At 40.6% G+C, this 24,298-nt stretch overlaps 2 protein-coding genes across 3 annotated transcripts in view; both read left to right on the top strand.

Moving 5' to 3' along the window:
• Positions 1 to 24,298, top strand: part of LOC139734527 (trans-1,2-dihydrobenzene-1,2-diol dehydrogenase-like) — a 136,247-nt gene that overhangs the window by 84,072 nt on the left and 27,877 nt on the right. For both annotated transcript variants that reach the window (XM_071645303.1, XM_071645304.1), the window contains exon 6: positions 9,021 to 9,192. In XM_071645303.1, the coding sequence (XP_071501404.1) occupies positions 9,021 to 9,192 (172 nt within the window). The remainder of the gene's footprint in view (positions 1 to 9,020; positions 9,193 to 24,298) is intronic.
• Positions 9,215 to 12,964, top strand: LOC139734529 (uncharacterized). The gene is made up of 2 exons (XM_071645306.1): positions 9,215 to 10,833; positions 12,503 to 12,964. Exons 1-2 carry the CDS (start codon positions 10,441 to 10,443, stop codon positions 12,779 to 12,781), a joined length of 672 nt encoding a protein of 223 aa, XP_071501407.1. The 5' UTR covers positions 9,215 to 10,440; the 3' UTR covers positions 12,782 to 12,964.

Genomic DNA, 24,298 nt, shown 5'->3' with positions numbered 1-24,298 from the left:
TGCATGTCCATAGATATCTGATGAGATTGTTAAGCTCATGACGGAACGTGATAAAGTTCTCAAAGCTGCTAAATCTAACAATAGTGATGATCTTTGGAATACCTATAAATATCTAAAAAACAAAGTTACTCATCTCATGAGAATAAGAAAAAAACAGTATAACACTGACCAAATTTTACAAAATCGTAACAACAGTAAGAAAATGTGGAAGAGCTTGAAGGAACTTACGCCTAAATCATCACCCATTTCTCCCAATACCATAAAGGTTGATGATGCAGAAGTATCGGACAACGCAAGTATTGCTGAAGCATTCAACAATTTTTTCATATCTAATGCTACTAAAATTACAAAAGACCTGCAGAGGAATACTTCGCAAATGATATTTGATGAGGACAAAGGCTTTGTTCCATCTCATCCTCAATTTAATTTAAGTATGATAACGAGAGATTTTGTATTGAGACAGATCGAGCTTCTTGGCATAGATAAAGCAACCGGAGAAGATCACATCGGCTGCAAACTTTTAAAGATGACAAAGAATGTTATTGTAGAATCTCTTTGCGATATTATCAACAAATCCCTGTCTACGGGAGTTGTTCCACGTGAATGGAAAAAGGCTCGGGTAATACCGATATTTAAAGCACGAGATATTTCTTCGTTGAATAACTACCGCCCCATCTCAATCTTACCAACAGTGAGTAAAATTATCGAAAGGGCCGTACATCAACAACTGAGCGAATTCATGAATGCGAATGATTTACTACACCATAATCAATCTGGTTTTAGACCATTTCATTCCACATCAACTGCTCTTGCAAAACTTGTGAATCAGTGGTCTTTGAATATAGATAATAATCAAATTTCTGGAGTTGCTTTCATAGATCTTCGGAAGGCATTTGACACTGTAGATCATGACCTACTTTTACATAAATTAAAGTGTATAGGGTGTAGTAAGACGACTGTAGATTGGTTTAAATCCTATTTAAAAGACAGACAGCAAGTGACGCAATTCAAAGGAGCCAAGTCCCACCCTTCAACTATTAAATTGGGTGTACCTCAAGGGTCAATTCTTGGTCCCCTTTTATTTTCAATATATGTCAACAGTCTACCCGAGTGTACTTCAGAAGGTGTTATAGATATGTACGCTGACGATACGACCCTCACTGTCAGTGCTAATGACGCAACAGTTTTAGAAGAAAAGATAGCTGTTGCACTAAATAAAGTAATGGGGTGAATTAAGAAAAATCGGCTCGTCCTTAACACTGACAAAACTTCTGTCATGATTATCGGCTCCCGTGCTAATCTCGGGAAAATTGACAATTTCAGTATTTCATTAGATGGTAGTCGGATTAAAAGAGTTCAGTTCACTAAATGTTTAGGTGTTTTGATAGATGAAGAACTGAAATGGTCTAAACAAATCGAAAATGTATGTAAACGTACCCAAAAAAAGTGTCTGCATGATAAAGAGAGCGAAGGCCTTTTTGCCCCAACAATCCCTAAAATTACTTTATAATAGTCTAGTGTTACCACAATTTGATTACTGTTTTGTTGTTTGGTCAAACAGATTTCAATACCATACAACTAAGCTAGAAAAAATTCAAAAGAGGGCAGCAAGAATAATTTTGGACAAAACATATGACACACCGTCGGCTGATTTATTCAAAAGTCTTAAATGGATGACACTAGACAAACGTTTTGATTTCAGCCGCGTTATGATGATATATAAATGCGTCCATAACTTAGCACCTTCGTACCTTCAGGTGCACTTAGTTAAGCCTAGTGATGTACATGAACATCATACAAGGCTAATAGACAGCGGAAATCTATGTGTGCCAAGATTTCGCTCTGATTGTCACAAGTGCAGCCCAATCGTATCCTCTGTACTTGAATGGAACAGGCTAGATCATTCAATTAGATCAGCTTCTTCCATATATTCATTTAAGAGATTGTTTAAGCAAAGTTGCTATTTGTAAGTAACACACGAAATTCATTCTGGGCTTTATCATTCCTGTATAATAGCGTTTTTAATTGTTATTTCGGCATTCTGGTGAACTCTTGCTGTGGCATGTACTTTTTATGTTACTTTGCAATGTACAGTATGCTGGTATGTATCTACACTGTATTATGTCATCTTCTGTATATACGTTTTGCTATTTAATGTACATAAATGTTCATCAATATTATTCAGGGCTCCATGGAAGACCACTATTTATTGGTGAATGGACTACCCTGACAAAAGATAAGAAATAAATAAATAAATAAATAAATAAAATTCAATTCAAATTCAATTCTCTCTTTTATTGAAAAGGTAGCCAAAGTTGTCATAGATAGGGCTCATCACACAGTGGGTGTCTTCCTGGACCTCTCCAAGGCCTTCGATACAATTGATCATAAGATATTACTTCATAAATTATGTCACCATGGTATTCCTGGTAAGGCCTTGGAGTGGTTCAGGAGCTACCTTACGGATCGCAAACAATACGTTTCAGTATCTGGTCAAAACTCCTGTAATCAATCCGTCAACTGTGGTGTTCCTCAGGGTAGTTTACTGGGACCTCTTTTGTTCATACGGTATATAAATAATATAACAAACGCTTCTAATATTTTATCTTTTGTATTGTTTGCTGATGAGTCAAATGTTTTTCTTTCCCATTCAGATCTTTATATTTTGGTGGATACGTTAATTTCTGAACTTAAAAATTGTTTTGTCGAATAAGGTCTAATACATTCTCTTTAAATCTTCTTAAAACTAAATGTACGTATTTAGTAATACTTTGAATAGCCTCCTCCCCAATAATATATATAAAAAAATAGATGGTATACTGTAGTTATAGATGAAAATTCATCAATGAAGTTTTTAGGTTTTGGTTATTGATTAATTTTCTTGGAAGTCACATGTTGATAGTGTTTGTCAAACAATATCTCGAAATATTGGTGTCATTAATAGAGTTAAATATCATTTTCCCACTCACACCTTTTTAATGTTATATTCAGCTTTAATTTTACCTTTTCTTATTTATGGTATCAACGCTTGGGGAAACACTCATCCATCTTATCTCGACAGCCTTTCGAATAATTTGCCATGTATCTTGGAGAGCTCACTCCGATTTTACATTTTCCGAAAACAAAATTGTAAAGATAACTGATCTTTATTATTATCAACTTGGCCAATTTATATACAAACTCGGTAAATGATTTATTGCCGTCCGTTTCACCTGCATGTCTGCGAGAAACCGCTTATTCCATACCCGACTCGTCACTCTGATGAATTCATCTGTCTTTAACAAGGACTTTTTTGACGCAATCTATACATTTGCAGGAACTAAATGTTATGGAATCGCATCCGGGCAATTACCCCCAGAGGGCAATTATATAAATACTGGTTAGTGGTAAGGTTAGGGTAAAGATTAAGGTTAGGGTTAGGGTTAGGCAGGACTCCACACTAACTTTTATATTTGGTGGCCCAAAGGCAAACATCCGACCTTTTTGGTAGCCCGATCAGGCCACCAAATTATTCATTTCTGAAATTTTGGTGGCCCCGGGCCACCGGGCCACCGTTAGTGTCGAGCCCTGGGTTAGATTTAGGAGTTTGGGTTAGATATAGGATTAGGTTCAGGATTAGGATTAAAATTAGGGCCAGGGGAAGGGTCCGGGGTAATTGCCCGGGGGGTAATTGCCCTAGACCCTTGCAACCATTAAAGGATCAACACTATTTTACAATTCATAATGTACATAATTTAATTTACATGATGAGATTCAGATAGATTCTTATAAATGTTTAAAAATCTTTTTCTTCAAATCATTCTTTTAAAAAAACCTTCCCTTGGGGACGCCTTTAAACTATCACAAAGGTTTTTCCATAGGGTCTCGAGAAGAATCTTTCTGAATCTCATCATGTAAATTAGTATTATGTATATTTATATTATTAATTGTAAAATTGTGTTGATCCTTTAATGGTTGAAAAAAAATCAACTTTATTTTCTGCTAAAATCAAGCAACAATTGCTGAGCGGCTCCAACCATCCATTACCTTTCCTTTTGTTGTAGTCTTCTTCTATCTATTTTTGACTTTTATCTTCATATCACGTAATAAGTTTTTTTCTCTCTCTCTCTATTTCTCTTCTTGCATGACAGCGTAGGGATTTGTCCAGAGTGTTTGTTTCGGGTTAGTTAGATTAGCTATAGGTCTCCATATCTCAGTTTCTCTTGTTTTTCCACTTTTTATGTATATCAGTCTATCGATCATATAATTTGTTGTATTAGATGGCTAATTTAGATTTCCACAAAAATTCCTTTTTCATGAAAATTAAATATTGCATTAACTTGATACTGACATAAATTATGCTAAGGGTAGCTATTATTCCCCCTGCCTTCTGAAAGCGGTTATTTAAGTGCTCTGTCATTATGCTAGAAAGGTGAATTGAATTCCCTTTTATTCATATTGTTCTCCACACTTGACATCATAACCTCTCATAGTCTCCTCATCATCCAGCGGTTCCAACACCAAAACTTAAAAAATTCATCTTTTGCATCGATTGTCCGATTTTCTTCGTACTTTCGCTGATGTGTTCTTCTAATGTTGCTACTTTCCCTCAATCCACATTTCTCTTTGGGTTTGGGTTTCCTTTTTATAACGAAGCTTCTGTCGATGTGGTGGCTACAAAGCAGCTGAGCACGAACAAAGCATTCCTTACGTCCATTCACGACGTAGTGAAAGAAGCTGTCAGGAGAGAACTTGCTTCATGCTACGAGGCGATCGAATGACACGAAAGCCGCATCATGGATCTGGAAAATTTAGCGGAAAGAAAATTGAAAGATGTTGCTGTCCTGTCCTCAAAGCTAGAGAGAGAAAATGAGGAGATCATCCATCTACAACAGACATTTATGACCTCGAACTTACTCAAGAAGAAACTGCGTGCGTTTCTTCGGCATACCGGAGACAAGGAGAGAACTCATCAGATATCATTTGTCACATCGCGAAAGAGAAACTTGGGGTAGACCTACAGAAATCTGAGATATATCGAAGTCATCGAGTCGGAACAAAGGATAAAGGAAATAACGCAGAGCGAACCGAGGCAAGACAGAGCACAGATCCAAGAATGGAAAGACACAGCAACAAAAAAAAAAGACCCATAATAGTGAAGTTTGCATCCTACCAAAAGAAAACAGTACTCACCGAGGGACGGAAAATAAAATATAAAAAAAACACCCGGAATCGCTATCTACGAAAACCTAACAAAGAGAAACAAGCAAATCTATACTTTCCGATACCACGACCCACAATACGGTCCACACAGCATGAACCTCTAATGGACGCGTTGAACTGTGCCTACGGAGGGAAGACGATCACACAAGGGATCATAATCACAATGAGCTACAGACACTGTACTGCCTGTGCTTTTTCTCTTTCAATGTTTTGCACTGATCACGATGCTTAGTACACTAATACTTCTTCTATAAATGGTTGCGTAAATTTTGTTCTTGCTGCTAAAAAAACAAGAGACCCGCGGGTCTAGCGCTCACCTGAGTATCGCAAGTTCACCTTTCACGCAGTCACTAAATTACACACAGCTCTTCCAAAATTTGACCAGGCATTCTCAAGTAGAAAATGTAGAAAATGTACATGTACAATTAGGGCCCAAATTCAGACCCCATCCCCCAATCATAGTATCAATTTCATCTCTATCACTTCTGGTTCTAGAGATACTATTTTTAAGATTCCTTAATTTGGGGGGATGGTGGGGGAGGCAGTAGCATGGTGCCCATTTTAACAAATTGAGATCCTAACCCCCTAGGGATGCTACATGCCAAGTTTGGTGAACATCCATTATGAGGTTTTCAAGAAGAAGATGAAAAAATGTACAATTTAGGCCCCAATTTGGAACTCCCCTGCCCTCCCCCCTGCCCGTAAAAAAAGGGGGGGGCACCCCTGGATCTGCCATGAACAAACTTAGAACTACAGTCATTTATCTACTCATGAACTCATAGTATTAACTTAGCTCTATCACTTCTGATTCTAGAGAAGAAGATTTTTAAAGATTCCTTGATGGGGGGGGGGGGGTTGGGGCCTCCTGGGGGCCCCCTGGGTGGAGCATGGTGCCCATTTTAACAAATTGAGATCCTAACCCCCTAGGGATGCTACCTGCCAAGTTTTTTGAAAATCCATCATGAGGTTTTCAAGAAGATGAAAATATACAATTTAGGCCCCATTTGGACCTCCCCACCCCTTAAAGAGGGGCACCCCTGGATCTGCCATGAACAAACTTGGAACTACAATCATTAATTTACTAACTCATAGTATTAACTTCGCTCTATCACTTCTGGTTCTGGAGAAGAAGATGTTTAAAGATTCCTTAATTTGGGGGGTTCGGGGCCCCTTGGTGGCCCCCTGGGTGGAGCGTGGTGCCCATTTTAATAAATTGAGATCCTAACCCCCTAGGGATGCTACTTGCCAAATTTGGTGAAAATCGGTCGTGGAGTTTTCAAGAGGAAGATGAAAATGTAAAAAGTTTACGCACGACGGACGACGGACGCCAGACGAAGAGCGATCGCAATAGCTCACTTGAGCCTTCGGCTCAGGTGAGCTTAAAGGTGAGGAAAAAGCAGAAAGCGTTATGTTGTAGGCCTACTTATTGTCAGCAATGGATTCATATCTCTTGTGGACATGCTGCTCGTTAAAAAAAAAAAAAATGACGATGCTATGGGAAGCAGTAACCGCAAACACGTAACTGGACTGGTTACCTCAGCGCCGGGGGTTTGAACGGCGATGTGTTTTGGAAGGCAGTTCTGAGATCTGTGCAGGAAAAAAACAACACTTTTTTTTCGGAATAATTCATTAAATTGATAAGTCAAACATCACTTAGGTGGGCTTAGATGTTCAGCTAGATCTGATTCAGTTAGGCTGAAATGCCCTTTTTAGGACGTTTTGGCTAGTCAGTTCTGCATGGCAATAAATACGAGAAGATTGTCTCTATTGTTATGAGCTAGCTGAGTCTCATCACTCGGGAATGACCATGTTTACTAACATTCACTATCACTGTTAGGCCTACTATCGTTAGATAAGAAGCCCAACGAGAAGAGACAGGTCCGTCTAGAACCCTATTTAAGAAGATGGCAAATGAATTCTGCATTCCAACCAAGAGTGGAATCACCATGTAGGATCTTTGGTATCACTCACACCGTCAGTAGAACAGGTCTAACGTCAAAGTTAACTTCAATGCTAACATGTTGATTGTGCGTGTGCAGCGTACGACCTGTCGCGAAGACTGAGTTTGTATCGAGTTTGTATAGACCAGTCGGCCTCTTGTGTAATTTACAATTTGCCATATTACGTTGTACTACTAGTATGCTTTTATAAACTAATAATAATAATGATAATAACAAATTAAAAATAATGATAATATAAACAATGTATCAAACTACAGAAGAGTATAGCTTTAGAAGTTCAATTGACCAACCCTGATATAAAGAAAAGGAGAATAGGTTCTCTCAATACAGTATTACGCGAAGTGCGTCACCACTCGCTAAACTTCATTGGCGAAAAAAAAAATGCATTAATCTTAATCATATATATAGTGCGATGATGCTGATATTTGTACCGAACGTTTCTGTCATCTTGGGAAGAATCATATAATTCAGACAATGGAGAAAGATGTCGCAAGATGTCGGCTGGTGGTAGAAGCTTTCGACCTCGGGTCTTCGTCAGCTTTATTGTCTGTTCATACAAAATGGAATAGAGGTTTTGAGCATAACAAACCATGTGGAGTAATGAACATAATACATCGAGTACATGTATAGTTTCAGCATGAGTTAAAGACCTAAGAACATACTCGACAACATATTTAGCAATTACAAAATATTCCTGAATATATTACTGTAAGTTAAATATATAATAATGGGTATATATTGCGTACAGACATATCATACATAGAATGAAAAATAATAAACAGAAATAAACAAATAATAACTAAACTTAATAATGTAGTTACCTGGTAGGTAGACGCGTGTGTTTCTTGGATTGTGTTGTGGCTGTCTGTGGCAGGATGAGGGTGATCATGTGATATGTTTGGAGGGAAGGTGTGTGTGCGGTGGTGCATGTCAGGCAGGAGTAGGGTCGATGTTATAGAAAAATGGGTTCAGTGTTCATGTAAGTGTGTCAATGGAGGATTGTTTAAAAGTAGGGCCTACAATATAACGTGGTCATTGCCAGTCTTTAACTCCTACAGCGCTGGTTCACAGTCATTCACAATGGCAGGCAAGGAACCAGGGCCAGTAAGAGAGTAGATGGTGTGTTGCCACTTGTCCCTATAGGCACATAACACAAAAATATACAGTATACACATATAATTATGATATGTAACAGAATCAACTATTACTGGCAAAATCAAAATTATTAAGTTTAGTTATGATATCTTTATTTCTGTTTATTATATATATATTTATGTTATATTATATTCTATTATATTATTTGTCTTTACGTAATATATACCCATTATCATATATTTAGTTATAGTAATAAATTCAGGGGCGGATCCAGGAATTCTGTAAAGGGGGGGGGCGTGACTAATATTTCTGGTGCCACTTCTGGGTTTCATTTCATGTTTTTTCTTTTTATTTCTTTTGTTTTTAACGAAAAATAAAGGGGGCGTGCGCCGGTTATGCGCCCCCCTCTGGATCCGCCACTGAAATTGAAGAATGTTTTTGAGTTCGAAAGCTTCTACCACTAGCCGACATCGTGCGACATCTACTGTCTTATGTGTGTGTGGAGAGAGAGAGAGAGAAAAAAAAAGGAAAGAGAATAAAGTACTGAAGAAAGGAGAAATATCAAAGACATACCGTTATCGTAAGGAAGACTAAGTTTATTTAAAACAAAATTGAAAAAAAAAAACGAAAAGGCTAAAGATACCGCATGGACAGAATAGATACGACAAACAAGGGATATTGCAAAGACACAGTCAAGTATTTTGCTGCTAGATTATGCAAAGATATGAGCGCCAGTCAACACAGCTTGTATTTGCCCATCAGATTCCGGACAACTTTTGGGCGCCAACCACGCTGGAGTGGACGGACAGTGAAGGCAAGTTGATCGAGAAGTTTGAGTTCCCCCTCCCACCGTCCAGCGCTAAATACTCACTGGGCCCACTCTGGTCTGGCATGCTCTACGAGGCAGACGCCGTGAAGAAGGCAATAGAGGAAGGTGAGGCATTACGTTGCAACTGATCTGATTTACATGTTTGTCGTAGCTGCTGGACAGAAGCATAATTGAGCGGTCTCTTGCATATGTTAAGTGTAAATCTACTACTCCAGTTTTCAGGCAATTAAAACGAATTTGGTACACATTTGGAGTTCAGTGTAAAGCTGTGCAAGACGCCTTTTATCTGGACAACCTCCCTATCCATATTAAGAACTCTACTACCATTGACGTTTTCAAAAACAAACTTGAGACCCAATTCTATTACGTAATACTCGTATAAGTCTTCAGAGGTTAGCACTTTCCAGGTGTTTAGTCACATAATGAAATTCAAAGTTGGTAAAATTCCAAGCAATTCCATGGCTATACAAATACCCGTGTCGGTGAACAGTAATCATGTTTTCAAGTGTGACGGCAGTGAATTATACATCTCGAACTCCAATGTCTAGTGATCGGGAAGACAACGCTATCTCTCAGCCCCCCTCCCTGCGGGGAGATCAGGGCATGGAAGGCCGCTCTGCAGTTCAAGCTATGGAGATCCGTAAACTGTCCGAAACACTCTCCCGCTTCTTGGAAACAGCGGCGGCAGACCGTGATGATGACAAACGGCATGCGAGCCATGCCAGCTCCGGCAGGAGGGCTCATCCCAACGGTTTGTCTAGACACGTGAGAAGACTTAAGCGAGCTAGTCAACCCCATTGGCAGTTCATGGGACGACAGTACTCTCAGCCTCTTTCCCGGCGACTCTGACTGCCTTGCACTGGGTGGCCTTGACTCATGCCTCGATGGTTGATGGTTATGTCTCTAAGAATTACGACCCAACCGAATTCGAGTCGGATGTCATGCCCTCACAGCCAAAGCCTGATACCAAGTCTGATTTTGACGATGACATAATGACTAAAACTCTGATCTTGGTCCGGCAAAATTTGAAAAATTTGCTGATTTGCTAAAGAAGGCGGTCATACTGCCGCCTAAGAAGGAAGTCTCGATAAAATCGCTGAGAGCTATCAATCGCCATCGAATGCTCAAGCAGCTTGCACACCAAAAATCGAGGTCGAAATTTGGGCGACTGTTCCCTGTAATTAGGCTTGGGGTCTTGACGTGAGCTTGCAATGGGTACGACAAAGTGTAGTGAAAGGACTTCTACCATAAAGGGGAAATCTTATCTGAAATTCACAGATCATGCACGGATAATCATCCAATTGACACAAAACGAATGACACTCTCGGGCTTTCCTTATCGTATGAACTGAGCATGCACCGTCGAGCTAGCTCGAGACCCCTTCTCAACCCCAGATACAAAGGTTTGTGCAGCAAGTCGATTCCACTTGATAGTAAGCTGTTCAGAAAAGACATCCGAAAAACATTGACAAGTGTCGCACTAGCATACAATGTGAGTCAGAAAGTATCTACCGTAGCCGGCAAGTTGCAACGACCCAAAAGGATGTGCACCAATCATTTTCAACCCTACGACTACAAACAGCGACCATCCTGGCAGAACCAGAGGCCCAGCCGTAGATTTCCTAGTGGCATCGCCCCTGGCAGCCCCAACAGTGCCACGCCCACCCCATCACCCCGGCGCACTTCGACGGATACACGTCGCAATATGGTGCCCGCAGCCTCGGCTGACCTCCTAACAAAAAAACTAGTAAGTCCAAAACCGTTCATAGCTGGAAATCTCAAGCTATTTAAAGAATTGGTCAAAAATAACTTCCGATTCTTGGATATTGGCCACAATATCTGGCTACAAACTCGATTTCATTTCAACCCCTTACCAATGAACTTCTAAAGTGTACATTCTTCCTAGGGGGAAGAGGCAGTGGATACAGAATTGTCTAAGCTTCTCTCAAATTCTCTATTATAGAGATTTCTCATCCTGATTGTCAATTCAGTTTTACTATCTTCATCGTCTCGAAAAAGACTGGCGGTCTAAGACCAATAATAAATTTGAAATTTGTGATATACGAACACTTCAAAATGGAACAGTTGCACTTGATAAAAGATTTCGTTTTGCCCCTAGACTTAATGACTAGTATCGACCTTAAGGACGCATATTTTTCGATTTCCATTCACCCCGCTCATCAAGGTGTTTGTCTTTCGAATGGAAAGGGCCTTTTTACTGTTTTCAGTGCCTTCCATTTGACCTAAGTTCGGTCCCACGGATTTTCATTAAAGTTATGAAACCTGTCATTGCCTCAGCGAGGAGTAGTGGCATTAGAACAGTCACCTATCTCGATGATATTCTTATTCTTTCTCGTACTAGAAAAGAATGTCTTGACAACACCAATTTTATGATCAACTCGTTGTCATCCTTATAGGATTTTCAATTAATTTCGGCAAGTTTAAACCGAAAGCACGTCGAGACCTTCCTTGGTTCTCATATTGATTCGGAGCAAATGTTTTCCAGTTTTCCTCAAAACAAGATTGACAACGTTACTGCTCTTGGAAATTCAATGTTGTCTAAAGCAACGAAACCAAATTTCGGGATTTAGTCAAATTCATTAGACTTGTCATATCTACGTTTGAATGCTTTCCACAAGGAAAATTACATTTTCGTTACTTGGAACTAGAAAAAAGAATACACTAACGCTCTGCGAAGGGCAGAAGGTGACTTTGACGCTTTAATTATTTTATCGAGTCATGCCAAACAAGAGATTCTTTGGTGGCTGTCTCGCAAAAACGAAGTATTCTCCACCCCATCTACACAACCCCCTTTAGCATAATAATTTCAACCGATTCTAGCATGTCTGGTTGGGGAGCAGTTAATTCTGAACAATAATTCCTTTGCTCAGGGCATTGCAGGGAGTCTGGGGTGCCAAGCAGAATTCCCTGCATATCAATATGCTTTAACTTCTGGCAATTCAGAATGGTCTTGAAGCCTTGTGTGGCTCATGTACACGTGTGCATATTCATATTCACTCAGACAATACTACAGCTGTTTCGTATGTAAACAAGATGGGCGGTAACATACCCGACCCGAACGAAATCACAGTCGACATTTGGAATTGATGTCTAACTTCTAACAATTGGATATCAGCTTCGCATTTAGCAGGTGTAGACAATTCTGAAGCTGCTTGTCTCGTAGAGACATGAACAAAGAATTATAATTACTACGTAATATTTTTTTATGACACGATCCACAAATTCCATACACTCATTGACCCAGATGTTGACTTCTTTGCATCTCGGTTCAACAACCCAACTCCCTTCTTATGTCAAATGGAAGCCCGACCTTAATGCCCTGGCTTCCGACGCTTTTTCCTTACCCTAGAATGTTTTCACCCCATACATTTTCCCCCATTCTGTCTCATCCCCAGGGTCCTCCACAAGCTTCAACGGGACCAGGTGGACAGAGCACTCCTCATTGCCCCGATATGGCGGGGCAGCCATGGTTCCCGGTACTGCTCAAAATGATAATAGCCCCACCTCTAGTACTACTCCCCGAGAGAAGTCTCTCCCCACACCCTCACACACCGACTAGCCTCATGTTAGCCGCCTGGGTGCTCTTCGCCAGCGATGACAAGCGACAGGCACATCGCAACACGCCGCAAAGCTCCTTCATCATCATAGCGGGGCAATATCAATACACAATATGAGGGTGCTTGGTGACTGTAGCTGGTAGATGGTCACATCCACCTTAACTGCACTGCATTTCTCCAATCATTCAAACCAGACGTCAATATGTTGACACCAAGGTGACCACGCAGAATAGTGCACATCAGCAAACTAGTACACGCCTGCAATTGGTATCAAGCAGCAACAAGCTGCTAGTGGCAAAACCCAAGCCGACTGGCTAGAAAGCGAGCGAGCGGTTCTACCTTGATTTAATGACAAAAAAAAAAAAACAAGGTTCAATGAGTATCATGAACAGTGTACAACAGAACAATTACTGTTAAACTCAGTAAATCATCACTTGATAACCATCTGACTGTACAATGTATTGTATTCAGATACCCCCATATGTTTATACTTGATGTGTACCTTCACTATATGATTTATAATACACATGTGCACTCTCTAGATACCTACATCTGTATATCAGCAATCATTGTTTGCCTGCATGTGCACACCACTGTCTCTTGTGACTCAAATTATGTATATGAATAAATCACTTTTTTCTTACACAACATGACCGTGCTGCTTATCATGTGTCTATAAACTCTGTATGAATATCTGAACTGTAACGAGACTGACTACTGTAATGACCCTGCGACCTACTTTCATACACAAGGCTCCTACATATCCAATCACTAACCGTACTCACTGTGCACTGTAAGCACAACTTCTCTTACTATTCATCTATAACAATGACTGTAACTACGGCCAAAACACTCGCTATAAATCTCCCGACAACTAAGCTACCGGACATACACTCATTTGCAACTTATTTCATTACAGTATACAGTGTATATACAATTGTACAGCTTATCCATGTGGGTCTACGATGCCTACTCCGTTCGAACGAACGGTCCGCTATCATATAACGTGCATGCAATGCAATACACCAACCACGCAATCTTCATATGCATCAACCGATTTTCCAACACAAATTTCTCACTCACACACAAGTCATAACTGTCATTTAATGTGCTTTGGCCTATCGGATCTGGAATATCGGATCTGGAATACTTAAATTTCTGGTAATTTACATCATTGGGCTACTTACGACATCGGGCTTGTTGAAACTATCGAGAAATACAGCTGGATGCACGACAAGAAGTCATCTCCAACGACATGTGACTGTAAGCAGTAAAAATACAACGCCCTCTACGTGTAAAATTATGAAATGCGCCCATGCCCTCGCTTCTGACGTCACACGTCTCTTACAGTGACGATGGCATTGTTGGTGTTCTGAACAATCTTGTGATCTCTTTAACCCATCTATAGTGCATGTTGTCAGCTTTCTAAGCCATCGGCATAGCTTAGACAAAACCTACCCCACGATTAACTCATATAGACCTGCCCTGTCTTTAATACTACCTAAATCTGAGGGCTACGACATTGGCAAACAGCCCCTTGTAGTCAGACTTATGAAGGGCGTATTTAACTCCGACCCTCCAAGCCTAAAAACAACAAGACCATGGGCGTAAATCCCGGGGGGATGGGGGGGATATATCCCCCCCCCCCCAGAAATGGAGGAGGGGGGGGATGGCCTGTACGTACAATCATCCCCCCTGAAATTTGAGGAAAAAAATGGAGGAAGCAGAAATGTGATTGTAACAATTTTGGCATATTGCATGACGTTCGTACGCCCGCCTTCAGACAGGTAACAGAGCTGAACAGTATTCTATTCTATCTTGTAGGATAATGTATACATAATTTTCTCAAGCGCTCGCTCGCGAAGAAAGTAATATCGACATAAGGTAATTTATGGTCCAGACGTTGACAACGTCAAATAGCATAGGCTTATATGTAAACATGCTATGAAGCGAGCAACTCGGGACCATCTGCAAATTTTGTACGAAAACAAACAAACAATAACAAAAACTCTACCGCCATAATTGAACCCCCCCCCCCTCCAGTTCCTGAATCATTCCTGAAACGATGATGACTCTGATACATCTATGGGCATACCCAGGGATGATCAGGGGCGTCGAATCTATCTGGGGGGGGGGGGGGGGGGGCAAAGGGGCATTTGCCCAGCCCCAACGGAAATGTTGGGGGCAGACAAATAATTTGTCCCCCAAGCAATTCCCGAGATGAGGACAAATCTCGAACTTTCTTTATGGAAAATATATTGTACAAACACAAACAATAAGGGGATGCTCTACAGTGCAGATTTTCGACATCCTTCCCCCGCTTGGTCACTTCGACGCCACCTCGCTAGTCATACCTCCCCCAATCATGAACATAAACCGACACCCTTGACTACCAGTGGCAGATCCTGGGGAGGGGGAGGGGGGGGGTAGCGCACCGGGCTCCCCTTAATTTCCAAAGCAAAAAAATGTAGCTACAAACGGCAGTTTTAGGACTGTAAAATTTTCAAGCTAGCTCGCTCTCCTGATGTTGCTGCCAGTAATTGCCAGCAATTGCGCCCGGTGCGCCCCCATCCCTTAATTTCCAAAGCGAAAAAAGTATACATGTAGCTACAAACGGCCGTTTTTGGACTGTACGATGTCCAAATTTTCAAGCCTCCTTGCTTCGCTCGCTCGCATTTAATCGTCATGCCATTCTCCTGATGTTGCTGTCGGGTAATTGCCAGCAGTTGCGCCCGGTGCACACCCCCCCCCCCCCCCACACACACACCTTAATTTTCAAAGCGAAAAAATAAAGCTACAAACGGCAGTTTTTGGACTGTAAAATGTCAAAATTTTCAAGCTCGCTCGCTCCGCTCCCTCGCATTTAATCGTTATGTCATTCTCCTGATGTTGCTGCCAGTAATTGCCAGCAATTGCGCCCGGTGCGCCCACCCCCTTAATTTCCAAAGCGAAAAAAGTATAGCTACAAACGGCCGTTTTTGGACTCTACGATGTCCAAATTTTCAAGCCTCCTTGCTTCGCTCGCTCGCATTTAATCGTCATGCCATTCTCCTGATGTTGCTGTCGGGTAATTGCCAGCAGTTGCGCCCGGTGCGCCCCCCCCCCCCCACCTTAATTTTCAAAGCGAAAAAATATAGCTACAAACGGCAGTTCTTGGACTGTAAAATGTCAAAATTTTCAAGCTCGCTCGCTCCGCTCCCTCGCATTTAATCGTTATGTAATTCTGATGTTGCTGGCGGGTAATTGCCAGCAGTTGCGCCCGGTGCGCCCCCATCCCTTAATTTCCAAAGCGAAAAAAGTATAGCTACAAACGGCAGTTTTGGGACTGTACAATGTCCAAATTTTCAAGCTCGCTCGCATTTAATCGTCATGCCATTCTCCTGATGTTGCTGCCGGGTAATTGCCAGCAGTTGCGCCCGGTGCACCTCCGCCCCCCTCCCCTTAATTTTCAAAGCGAAAAAAATATAGCTACAAACGTCAGTTTTGGGACTGTAAAATGTCAAAATTTTCACGCTCGCAAGCTTCGCTCGCTCGCATTTAATCGTTATGTCATTCTCCTGATGTTGCTGCCAGTAATTGCCAGCAGTTGCGCCCGGTGCGCCCCCCACCCCCCTCAATTTCCAAAGCAAAAAAAAAATGTAGCTATAAACAGCCGTTTTGAGACTGTAAAATGTCCAAATTCATGATCGCGTTCATGATTTTTAGTGTAAGAATTAATACAAGAAGTTCATCTAAATGATACCATTTTATAGGCAAAATTGTTCAATAATAATCTACATGAAATGTACTGCTACCTTAAACATGTTGGACTGTTTCAAGTCGATAAAACACGCAAAAAATGCATCAAATTGCACCATTTACAACATCGATATGCAAAAAGTTCTCCCTGTGGGAGGGGATACCACCCTCCCACACTCTCCCCCTCGCTCGCATCGCTCCCTCGCATCTAACCGCTCCCCTAAGATCAAATCCTGGCTACGCCGGTGATAGGCCCCACTATTTTGTAGGCCTTCACAGTGATGTCGCACAGGCGGAGCAAGAGCTGAAATACCACGATGTAGTCATTCAATTATCTATGAACATTTCTTTTTCTTACTTGTTCTTTGATAGGAAAAAATCCCAAATTTCACCCAAAGTGTGCACCAGATCCCTGAATTCAGGTCTCAGAATGCCAAATTTTCCTCGTGTGGAGGGGGATACCCCCCCCCCCCCCCGCTAGGCCGCTCCGCTCCCTCGCACAGATATTCAAACTGCAAGTCCCTCCCCCACCCCCCACCCCATTATCAAAACAGAACGATGCCCCTGGGATGATTGCTTTATTGACTTAAATCAAGAAAACTGGAGAATACAATACAAAGAAATGGATATCCTTATTAGCATTTAATTGAATTTATTTGGACATTATTCAGGACTGCGCTACGTTTTTGAAAGGGGGGGGGGTCAAAATCGCCTGTCAGTCAAGAAGAAAGAACATTAAAAGACAAGAGAAACAACAACAAAAAAGTCTTCATACTTTTAAAGTTTGATTTTCCGCCGAAAGTCAGCTGACAACCAAAAAACAAACAAACAAACAAAAACAGGAACAAAAAGTCTTCCCATTTTTGCTGCCATTTCCCTCCCATTTTGTATGGAAAAGAGTGGGACATTTGATCCCTGTAAAGTGTGTGTGTGTGTGCCCCCCCCCCAGGGCTGCGCCGGTCCGGTTATGGGCTTGTAATCATGGTGATGGTGACTATCGCCGATCATCCCCCCCCCCCCCCCCCCCCCCCCCCCACTCCGCAGTACGGATTTACGCCGTTGAACAAGACTATGGTGTTTCAATGTTTTTGATTCATTTTTTTTTCTCTTTAAGATAACCATGAACTATCTCTTGCCTTGAGGCAAAACTGCTTTCCTTGCTTGCACTCACTTACGTATACACAAACGCTGAGTCATCTAGATCTTAATTACATGACATTATCGGAAGACAAGGCGAAGTTTCACGTAAGATATATTCTTAAAACCACTAATGCTAAGAAAAGTATATTCCTAACCAAGTGCCTTCTTTCACCTCCAATCCTAAACTCTGTGTTTTATCAACTTTTCGGAAGTATATTAAACGCGCAGATTATCTCCGACGAGCAAGGTCAGAAAGCAAACTCTTAATTTCTACGAAACATCCCCGAAAATCGGTGACAAGTACCTTGGCGCGGTGGTTGAAAGCGTCCCTCTCAGTCGCAGGTATGAACACTTCTACGTTCTCAGCTCATAGCTACCGAAGCGCCTCAACTTCTAAAACTTTCGCACATGGAGAAAGTCTCAACGAAATCATGTCCCCAGCTGATACTGGACGAACGCTGGTACGTTTCGAACCTTCTACCTAATACCAATAGACTCCACCTTTATAGCTCAACAGTTCTCAGTTCTGCTGAGTTATAAAGGAGCATGTAAATTGTGATAGTATGTGATATACCTGTATGTCCTTTTATCAATTACGAACAATGTCCTATAATACGAGTCATATAAGATGCAAGACTATATCACGTTGTGCACTGGAAATTGGCGACACATTACTGGGTCACTTGTTCAACAGGTTCGGTTCACCAAACTGATGAATTTAAGCTTTAACATCGACCCAAAACGGCGACGGAGTTGTCTCTCATGCTTGCTGCAATATTACTGCGTATGAACTGGTTGATGTGTAATTCTTCCATCCTAATGTATATAAATTATGAAACCAAAATCTAGTCTTGATTAGGAAAAGGGTACAAGAGTCCCATTCTACCCTTCTATGTCTTGTACTTAAAGTTCACAAGCCAATTTTTGTCGAGCCCATCGGAGGTGCGGGGAGACTAAGGGATCGCCTGCGGCGTCTATCCGTCCGTAACGCTACAAAAACTTGAATAACTCTCTACTGAGGACTTCAATTTCAATCAAACTTGGAGGGAAGAGTGGTTATACAAAGTTACACAATTTTACCAAACATGAAGGTTACGTCAAGGTCAGAGATCAGAAGGAAGGGGTAAACAAATTTTTGCATGGGCCCAATGTTAAGTTTTTACGGCGTGTTTTGATTATGACTCAAAACTTTTTATCCATATGTCTGTTTGTGACCAAACTTGGATGGTAGATGTCCCTTGGGGAGCTGGAATTCATCACAAAGTCAAAGGTCACAGACAGGGTCAACACATTTTTAGGGCCAAATGTTCAGTTTTTACGGCGCGTTTCGATTATGGCTCATAACTTTTGATGAATGTGTACCTTTGCGACCAAACTTGGATGGTAGATGTCCCTTGGGGAATTGACGGTGATCTCAAGGTCAAAGGTCACAGACAGGGGTCAACGAACTTTTAGGGCCCAATGTTATTTTTTTTACGGTGTGTTTTGATTATGGCTCAAAACTTTGGATCCCTATGTCCGTTTGTGACCAAACTTGGCTGATAAATGTCCCTTGGGGAGTTGAAGGTCAGCACAAGGTCAAAGGTCATAGGCGGGTCAATGAACTTGCGGGAGTTAGAAAAACATTCTACGCAAATGGGCGAGACACATTTTGACACTTGCCTTGTGCTTGAGTACCTCTATGTTTGCGGCAATGTGTGTAACCATCGATAGACACTCTCTGTGCGTGAAGTGTCATGATTAAAGTTTCAAACTTTTGTGAAAACAACTGTCTATAATCCTTCCTTGTCCTCTTGCCCTTACTAGACTGACTTCTGTACCGAACTTTGAACATGCTAACCTCTGAAGACTTATACGAGTATTACGTAATAGAGTTCCTAAAATTATACAAGTAATACGAAGTATAATTAGGATCCTATTAGTAATAATGAAATAAGTCGAAGAGGTTCCCACCCAGCATTTTATAGTCAATACTCTCCCGTTCTGAACCCTCCCTTTCCAACACTGCACAGAAGTCAAAACTAATACTGTATGCTGATGTTCTGGTTGATTGCTTGATATGAGATGTCCGAACGTAGGTTGCTCCGTGTCATTTGAACAGCAATGATTGTGCGCTTACAATCTTGCTTGTTTGTATGATCAGAATGACCAGTGAGTTTGTCTGCATTGAACCAAATACTGGTGTTACTGGTCTGTTAAAAACTGTTTTCTCTTTCAATAGATGATTGCTGTTCACTGACATAGGTACATATAGCCAACTGGGACTGCTTGGAATTTACCTACAGCTGAACTTTGAATTTCATTATGTGACATCACTGCCTGAAACACCTGGAAAATGCTAACCTCTTCAACTTATATTTCATATTACCAATAGAATCTTAATTATACTTCGTATTACTTGTAAAATTTAAGAATTATTTGAAGAACAGTACCGATAATCATATAATTTATGGATTATTTGTACTTGTTGATTTGTGTTTGTTTCTTTCGTTACTTATCAATATAACTTGGTGTCCTCACCTGTAAAGCGCTTAAAAACTTTCTGTAATAGGCAGTATATGATTTTTTCACATCATAATAGGTTTTCTCTGCCAAATTCGTTACATTGTCATTCATTTTCATTTTATGTGCATTCAAATTCGTACGTGTGAAGCGGTGCAGCGACTTTGGTCTAACGATGTCACCTTTAATGCTGTCAAATTCGTTTTTAGGCACCCCAAATCAATGGTCACAAGTTCAGATTCAGATATAAGCGTTCAATTTTGTGTTTGGGCAAGGATTTCAAGTGTGTGCATTCAAATTCGTGCGTTGGGCTCGGTAGCATTTTCAATTTCGTTTTTGCGCAAGCGATTTGAGCAAGCGATTTGAGCAAGCGATTTTCATAATCGAGCATTCAATTTCGTAATGCACGTAAATAGGGCTACTTATGAATAAAAATTATCATGTCCAGAAATTCATTGAATATGACTTTTACCTTTTATCTTTAATTTCATCGTCATGATCAGGATTTTTTAATGCTAACATCCAGATTTTTATGCCTCCGCCACGAAGTGTCGCCGGAGGCATTATGTTTTCGGGTTGTCCGTTCGTCCGTCCGTCCTTCCGTCCGTCCTTCCATCCTGGTGAAAATTGGCATGCATATGTATGAGTGGGCGAAGTTGTGCCTACCAACTTTTGCGTGTACATGCACGAGGTCAAAAGTTAAAGGGACTCTACAGTACTGTTTGAGGTGGGGATTCATGTTTTGAACATTCCTAAGTGAGATAATGAGAAACCTCTTATGAAATATGAAAGAGCATGTAATTTTGAGTAAGATTCAACGTTTATTTGATGAAAATTGATTTTCAAATGGCTGAGATATATAAAAATGATAATGATAAAGGCGACAGGCCACGCCTTTTATTAGGATCTCTTTGTTTCACCTTGTTTTTGGATATCTCAGCCATTTCAAAACCGATTTTCATCAAGTAAACTTTTGATACCCCTTAGAATTGCATACTCTTTGACATCTCATATAATGGTTTCTGAATATCTCGCAAAACGTTATAAGCTAAATCCTCACCACGACCAGAACTGTACACACCCTTTAAAAGGTCAAGGTCAAATGCAAAAAATTTCACTATTTCCCCCATATTAATGCAATGCCTGAAGGTATTTTCTTGAAACTGAGTGTATACATGAACTACCAAATAAAGATTTACCAGAGAGAGTTTGGGGTCAAGACGTCAAAGGTCAAAGGTCAAGTGAAAATATCAAAATTTCACTTTTTTCCCCATATCTGACAAAGGGTTCAAGAAGTCTTCATGGAACTTGGTACATATGTTTGTACTCACTGGCAGTGATTATGTAGGGAATGTAGGGGTCATGGGTCAAAGCTTAGGGGTCAATGATCAAGGTCAACTCCTCAAAATGTCACCATTTCCCTCATACTTCTGCAATGTCTGCAGGATTTTTCTTGAAACTTAATAGATTGTATACATGTATTCTCTGGGAAGGTTCTTGCCAAAAGGTCAAAGGTCAAGTGAAAGTGCTAAATTTCGCTTCTTCCGCCATACCTCGAAATTGACTCAAGGTATCATCATGAAACTTAGTACATATTTATACATGATCTACCTGACCGTGATTCTCTTGGGAATTTTAGGGTCATAGTGTCAAAGGTCAAGGGTCAAAGGCTTGGTAAAAATACTAAAATGTTACTATTCAATACTGTTAATCCGTACCTTGAAAATTACTCAATGCATAAGCCTATAGAATGTCAAAAGTCAAGTAGAAATCCTCAAATACCCAAATACAAGCACTCGTAGACAATAATCATAGCCATTCATCCAATCAAATCTAGTCCAAGGGAAAGTGAACATTCAACACATTTGTGACAAACATGTCATTTTAATATTTTGCCAGTTATGTGAAACTGTCATTACACATTGTCAAGACAATGTACTGTAGACCTATTAGGAGAACCATGCATTATGGTGGAGGCATACCCGTCGGCATAGCGACATTTCTAGTTTTCTTTTGCTAAACATGTAATGCAAACTTCAACATAGAATCTTCATTTCATCATGTCAGCACATGGCTTTCGTTATTACTAATTAACATCTTTAATTTGATTATGATCGTTAAATTTATTGTGTATCTAATCTTCATTTGATATCTTTATTTTGATTTTGCTTATTATTCTCCTTTGTGCCCTTATTTTAAGTATTCATTTGCAGCATCATGTGTGATCCACATGCAGACGCTCTAAATATTCAATTTCACACGCAGTATAAGTAATGTACTTTTTAATGGACATCATACAGGTTTTATTTGAATACTCCTTTTACGAACATGTTTGCCCATATGCTAATTTGAATACTAGGAACAGGCTGGCTACAGGTGGAGACGAAGTTCAATAACCATTGCCGATAATGAATGCGCATTTAATGAATTAGAATGTACAAATGCGAAATCGGTTACAAACTTCAAATAAGGTAATTTGAACGAAGAAAAGCGATTTTTAATGATGGTATTTCGACGCCTGAGCAAATGTGTCAAAATGAATGCTTGTAATACGAAAGTGAATAACAAAACAATGAAACCTAAAATATTACAATATCTAATATTACAATATCTAATATTACAATATTTTTTCGACAGTAGCATTGGTGTCGGTGTTGCCATGGAAATCAGGAAAAAAGGCTGAAGGATCAAACTACATGTACTCCAATTTTTTTTTTCAGAAACAATTACCAAAATTTGCAGAAATGAAACAAAAAAGTCGATGTGAACTTGTGCAAGAGAAATATTTCTAAAATAAGGAAAAGTACGTTACCACGGTTACAGTGCATCATGGGCGTAAATTCCGGGGGGGATGTATCCCCCCTGAAATGGAGGAGGGGGGATGTATCCCCCCTGAAATGGAGGAGGGGGGGATGGCCTGTACAATCATCCCTCCCCCTGAAATTTGAGAGAAAAAAAAATGGAGGAAGCAGACATGCGATTGTATCAATTTTGGCATATTGCATGACGTTCGTACACCCGCTTTCAGACAGGTAACAGAGCGGAACAGTATTCTATCTTGTAAGATAATGTATACATAATTTTCTCAAGCGCTCGCTCGCTTCGCTCGCTCGCGAAGAAAGTAATATCGACATAAGGTATGGTCCAGACGTTGACAACGTCAAATAGTATAGACCTACATGTAAACATGCGAGCAACTCGGGACCATCTGCAAATTATGTACGAAAACAAACAAACAAACAATAGCAAAAACTATACCGCCATAATTATTGAACCCCCCTCCATTTCCTGAATCATTCCTGAAACGATGATGACTCTGATGACTGCAGTTAGGATACATCTATGGGCATACCCAGGGATGATCAGGGGCGTCGAATCTATCTCCGCGGGGGGGGGGGGGGGGGGGGGGGGCAAAGGGGTATTTGCCCCGCCCCTACGGAAATGTTGGGGGCACACAAATCATTTTTCCCCCAAGCAATTCCCGAGATGAGGACAAATCTCGAACTTTCTTTATGGAAAATTGTCCAAATACTGCCAGAACTATGCACCGGATCGTTGAATTGCAATCATAAACATGCAAAAGCTCCGCTACTGGGTCTCTTTCGATAGACTTTGTACACTTTTGAGATTGACGTATTTCCTAATATTTTATCAAAGACTATGCAGCAGATCTTTCACTTACAAAAGCTCCCTCATATGCAGAGGCGTCGATGGGGGAGGGGATGGTTCCCCCATAAAAGTATTGGGGACAAACATATCATTTTGCTCCTCCTCGTAACTCCCAAGATGTGGAAATGTTCTTACTTTTTTGATAGAAAACCGTCTAAATATTTCACCCAAAGATGGCAGAATTTCAATTCTGAAAATATAAAATCTCCCTCGCGTAAGAGGGGATAAGCCTAACCCCTTCCATACACTCCCCGTTCAGTCCTTTCTACTTAATGCACTTTAGATTGACGGATTTTAAAATGTTTCATCTAAATGATGTGCACCAGGTCTGTTACTTCAGTTTAAAAAAAAATGCAAACGTTCCGTGGGTGGGAGGAGACATCTAGATACTTTATAAAAGAGGGTTCCCCCCCCCCCCCAAAAAAAAAAAAAAGAAAAGAAAAAAATAGTATACACTTCTGGGATTGAAATTTTCCCAGATGACATTGAATGTGTTTACGAGATATTTTCATCTGAATTCTGAAAATGCAAAAGCACCCTCGTATGCAGGGGCGTCGATCCTGGAGGACGGGGGCGCGGACGGGG

The sequence above is a fragment of the Diadema antillarum genome, unplaced genomic scaffold (genome assembly GCF_040938485.1).
Source record: "Diadema antillarum isolate AM-2024a unplaced genomic scaffold, OU_Dant_1.0 seq00000531_RagTag, whole genome shotgun sequence".
Taxonomy (NCBI): Eukaryota; Metazoa; Echinodermata; class Echinoidea; order Diadematoida; family Diadematidae; genus Diadema; species Diadema antillarum.
Note: the sequence above shows the minus strand (reverse complement) of the source record. Positions and strands in the feature narration are given on the sequence as shown.

Excerpts from the sequence above, each read along its gene's own strand:
- LOC139734529 (XM_071645306.1), top strand. The coding sequence starts at position 10,441 with ATGCACCGTCGAGCTAGCTCGAGACCCCTTCTCAACCCCAGATACAAA. Across the intron at positions 10,834-12,502 it reads ACCTCCTAACAAAAAAACTA|GGTCCTCCACAAGCTTCAAC; the intron begins GTAAGTCCAAAA and ends TCTCATCCCCAG.